Source organism: Myotis davidii, unplaced genomic scaffold (assembly GCF_000327345.1).
Source record: "Myotis davidii unplaced genomic scaffold, ASM32734v1 scaffold174, whole genome shotgun sequence".
Taxonomy (NCBI): Eukaryota; Metazoa; Chordata; class Mammalia; order Chiroptera; family Vespertilionidae; genus Myotis; species Myotis davidii.
In genome coordinates this window covers 2,826,046-2,831,053 of record NW_006289087.1, presented here as the reverse complement: position 1 = coordinate 2,831,053, position 5,008 = coordinate 2,826,046, and the positions used below count along the sequence as shown (strand labels likewise).

At 40.3% G+C, this 5,008-nt stretch overlaps 1 protein-coding gene across 1 annotated transcript in view; it reads right to left on the bottom strand.

Moving 5' to 3' along the window:
* Nucleotides 1-1,259: 1,259 nt before the first annotated feature.
* The window catches only part of TAF1A (TATA-box binding protein associated factor, RNA polymerase I, A), a 22,542-nt gene continuing 18,793 nt past the window's right edge, over nt 1,260-5,008 (bottom strand). Inside the window, exons 10-11 of the mRNA XM_015562343.1 lie at nt 4,715-4,869; nt 1,260-1,609 (exon numbers count right to left, since the gene is read on the bottom strand). Coding sequence (XP_015417829.1) covers nt 1,497-1,609; nt 4,715-4,869 — 268 coding nt within the window. The 3' untranslated portion in view covers nt 1,260-1,496. The remainder of the gene's footprint in view (nt 1,610-4,714; nt 4,870-5,008) is intronic.

The following is a 5,008-nucleotide window of genomic DNA, read 5'->3' as shown; positions in this document are numbered from 1 at the left end:
TAAAAAATATTGAAGTAAATGACTGACAAAGCATAGTATGTCCCCCAATTTTCTGGCAGACAGTTTAAAATTAGTGGGAATCTAAGCCAATGGGGAAAAATACATGGTTTGCCATCTAAATATTGGATTTTCTCTGAAGTCAGTGAGCCTTCACACAACTCAAATACTAGTGATGTGAACAGTAAATGTGTGAGAGCCAAGACAGTTTTGAAGAAACACTCACTCTACCAGGTTTTGCAAGACATTATAAAGTTCGGCTCATACCCCAAGCTTCCCCACTGGGCCTACTATGTGACCCTGGGACACTTATTTCATTTCCCACCAGGCCTACAGTGTGACCCTGGAACACTATTCATTTCCCATCAGTCCTACTGTGTGACTGGGACACTATTTCATTTCCCATCGGGCCTACTGTGTGACTGGGACACTTTCATTTCCCATTGGGCCTACTGTGTGACCCTGGGACACTATTTCATTTCCCATTGGGCCTACTATGTGACCCTGGGATGCTATTTCACTAGCTGTCTCCTCCCCTGTCCAGCTGCCTACTGCTGTACCTTGTTTCCCAGAGAAAGGGGAGGACTCAGGAGCCCCAAAGCATGGCTAAAGATCGCTGTGCCGATACAGAAATAAATGCCAACAAGCCTACAGCCTTCTGAAGCTCAGCCAGTGCCAGCTGAAACCAGCCAGCCCTTCCACCTTCTCTGACCCAGATTCCTCTTCTAGAATCAGGTCGCTCAGCCCCAAACTGTCCCGTGTTAACGCCAAAGGAGAAAGAGTAGAGTCCTTTTCTAGATCTTTCTTGGTTTCGAACGTTTCTCCACAGAACTCATCACCAAAACAGTTGTCATGATAGCAAATCCAACATGGATCACTTAGAATCTGAAATAAGAATATGCATTCATTTAACAGCCCCACAGTTATGTCTTATTGCACAAAGTCAGGCAAATTATCTGCAAATAACAATAACTGCTGTAGAGGTGTATTCTCTGATTAAATAAATATATATTTTATTTGAAAATTATTCCTTAACCCCTTCCCCGGCAGAAACGAGTATACTCGTTTTCAAAAAAATGTTCTTTTTCAGTCGTCGACGAGTATACTAAGAAAATATGGTAAAAAAATATGGTTTATAGGAAGACGAGTTACAAACTGTTTTCATAACCAGCACCAAAAATACTATATAGAACCAAAATAAAAAAATTAGTCTGAAAAAGAAACGTTTTTAACAAAAAAATTGTTGGGGAAGGGGTTTAATAAATATTATATTTAACAGTACAAAAAGGAAATATATTTATTTACCAAGAACAAAGGTAGTGAGACTGTTTCTCCCGCTATAACTACTAGTAAGAGAAAATATAAAGATATATAAAAATAACTTTTTTGTAGCCATATAAAACTACCTTCTTAAAACACCAAATAAATAAGTACATTCAATAATTATCCATTAAGCTACTACCCTGTAGCTACTAATCTGAAATAACTAAAATTCAGTATCAGGGTCCCGGATTTACAATACTGTGTTTTTTCACTAACTTCTTCATCCGCTTAAATTTCTTCCTTAAGTCTTGATGATCTTGTTTTGAAATATACCGAAAATATCTACAACCTAAAAAATAAATAAAACAAAGCAAAATAAAGAAAAATAGTTTTAATACTTATCAAATCCTTCAAATATACTTCTACATTTTTAGCTTTGCTTCATTCCTGGAGTAATAATGATTATGGAAACAGAGTGAGTTTTACTGTCTATACCAGTGATGGCGAACCTTTTGAGCTCGGCGTGTCAGCATTTTGAAAAACCCCAACTTAACTCTGGTGCCGTGTCACATATAGAAATTTTTTGATCTTTGCAACCATAGTAAAACAAAGACTTATATTTTTGATATTTATTTTATATATTTAAATGTCATTTAACAAAGAAAAATCAACCCCAAAAATGAGGTTGTGTGTCACCTCTGACACACATGTCATAGGTTCGCCATCACTGGTCTATACCAACATACCTAAGCACACTCTCAGAGCATCGCCAATGAAATGTACTGCTTGCTACAGATGTTACTGGTCCATCAACATTAAAGCGTCAACTTTAGCTGGTTTTCTAAGCTGCCTCCCACACCCTTACTTAGGTGATATGCATATTATATGCATTCATATATTAAATGAGCCTTCTCCAAAAGCAAATTATTCTAGATTCCTTCTCTTTTTTGTTGTTGTTGTTTTTTAAATATATTTTTTTTACTGATTTCAGAGAGGAAGGGAGAGGGAGCGAGAGACAGAAACATCAATGATGAGAATCATTGATCGGTTGCCTCGTGCACACCCCTTACTGGGGAATCGAGCGTGCAACCCAGGCCTGTGCCAGGGACCGCAATCGAACCTGGGACCCTTCAGTTCCCCCGCCCAATGCTCTATCCACTGAGCCAACTGGTTAGGGCTAGAATCCTTCACAAAGTTAGCTTGTAAAAGCAGCGAAAGAGGCTTCTATAATAATAAGGAAGTTATCTGTAGAAAACCTTGATGTAAAGCATTAGAATAAATAAACCATAGGTTAGATCAGGAATTATCTAGTCATTCTAACCACCTAGCAAGTAGCTGGACGGTGGTCCTATAACTCTGCCAAAGGTGCCCGGTGCCCATTTGAAGTTCTGCCAGGCCCTCTTGCCCATTTTAATATTGGGTTGTTTATTTTTGTTGTTCTTGAGTTGTATACATTCTTCTTCTTTTTTTAACATATTTTATTGATTTTTTTTTTACAGAGAGGAAGGGAGAGAGATAGAGAGTTAGAAACATCGATGAGAGAGAAACATCGATCAGCTGCCTCCTGCACATCTCCCACTGGGGATGTGCCCGCAACCCAGGTACATGCCCTTGACCGGAATCGAACCTGGGACCCTTCAGTCCGCAGGCCGACGCTCTATCCACTGAGCCAAACCGGTATCGGCAGTTGTATACATTCTTTATACATTTTGGGTATTAGCCTCTATCAGGATTGTTTGCAAATACCTTCTCCCACTTAGTTGGCTGTCTTTTTGTTTTGTTGATTTCTTCTGCTGCACCGAGTTTTTTAGTTCGATGTCGTCCCATTCATTTATTTTTGCTTTCGGGGTCAAGTTCACAAAATCCCCTCTGAGACCACGGTCCCTAGGTTAGTACCTATGTTTTCCTCTATGTATCTTACTGTTTCGGGTTTTATATCCAAGTCTTTAATCCATTCTGAGTTAGCTTTTGTGTATGAGGTCAGACAGCAGTTTAGCTTCATTCTTTTAACACTTGGCTTGCCAATTTTCCCAATACCACTCATCGAAGAGGCTTTCCTTTCTCTATTGTATGTTTTTGGCTTTTTTGTGTCAAAAATGAATTGCTCATATGTGTGTGGATTTGGGGGCTCTCAATTCTGTTCCATTGGTCTGTGTGTCTATTTTTCTGCCAATACCTTACTGTTTTGATTACTGTAGCTTTGTAGGGTAATTTGAAGTCAGGGAGTGTGATACCTCTGGCTTTGCTCTTTTTTCTCAGTATTGCTATAGCTTATTTGGGGTCTTTTGTGGTTCCATACAAATTTGAATTTTTGTTCTACTTCTTAGAAAAATGCCACTGGAGTTCTGATGGGGATTCTATTCCATCCGTATCTTGCTTTAGGCACCAGGGCCATTTTAGCTATGCTAATTCTTCTCACCCATGAACACAGCGTATCTTTCCATTTCTGCGTCTTCCATTTCTCTCAACAATCTCTTGTAGTTTTCAGTGTATAGGACCTTCACTTCCTGTAAGTTTATTCCTAGGTATGTTATCCTTTCCGTTGCAACTGCAAATGGGATTGTGTGTTTTCTTCATTTCTTTTTCTGATGCTTCATTTTTAGTATACAGGAACACAACAGATTTCCGTACACCGACTTTGTATTCTGCAATCTTTACTATATTTATTTATTGTTGTGAATAATCTTTTGGTGTAGTCTTTAGAGAACCCCGAAAAGACACTTTACCCAAGAAGACATATGGATGGCCAATAGATATATGAGATGATGCTCAACCGCACTAGCTATAAGGGAAATGCAAATCAAAACCACTATAAGATACTACCTCACACCTGGTAGAATGGCTACTCTCAATGAGATAAGAAGTAGCAAGTGCTGGAGAGGATGCAGAGAAAAGGGGACCTTGCTGGTAGGATTGTCAATTCACCCAGCCTCCATGGAAAACAGAATGGGGGCTTCTCAAACCATTAAGAACAGAGCTGCCACAGGACCCAGCAATCCCTCTTCTGGGTATCTACCCCGTATTTTTTTTTAAAACACAATCATAAAGATATACGTATCCCAGCCGAACCGGTTTGGCTCAGTGGATAGAGCGTTGGCCTGCGGACTCAGGGGTCCCAGGTTCGATTCCGGTCAAGGAGGGCATGTGCCTTGGTTGCGGGCACATCCCCACTGGGGGGCGTGCAGGAGGCAGCTGATCAGAGGATCAATCTCTCTCATCGATGTTTCTGGCTCCCTATCCCTCTCCCTTCTTCTCTGTAAAATAAATCAATAAAATATATTTTTAAAAAAAAAGATATACGTATCCCTATTTCACTATAGCATCATTCACAACAGGCAAGACACAGAAACAACCTAAGGTACCGCAGGAGGTGAGCTGTCTGATTCAAAAATGGTCAAACTTCGTATTTCAAAATCGTCTAGAAGAGACTTTTAGATAAAAAGAAAACACGTACCTTTTCCTAACAATATTCCAGCTACGAAAGCTTTCTCATAAGCCAAAGCTTTGTCCTCCTTCCAATCACTTTTTGCCCAAAAGGAGCTGAAGTGAAAGCCTGGCCACCAGTTTTTCCTGGAGTTCCACTCGTCCTGAACCCAGGCAAGGTGACTTCTGGAAAAGACAAAGGTCAATGTTGGAGATGGATCTAGGCTGTCGGAACGGGGACTGAAGCAGGGCCCATGAACAATGCGAGGAAGACGTGTTCAGACCAACGTCTGAGTCTGGCCAGGGCAGGGCACACGCATGCACA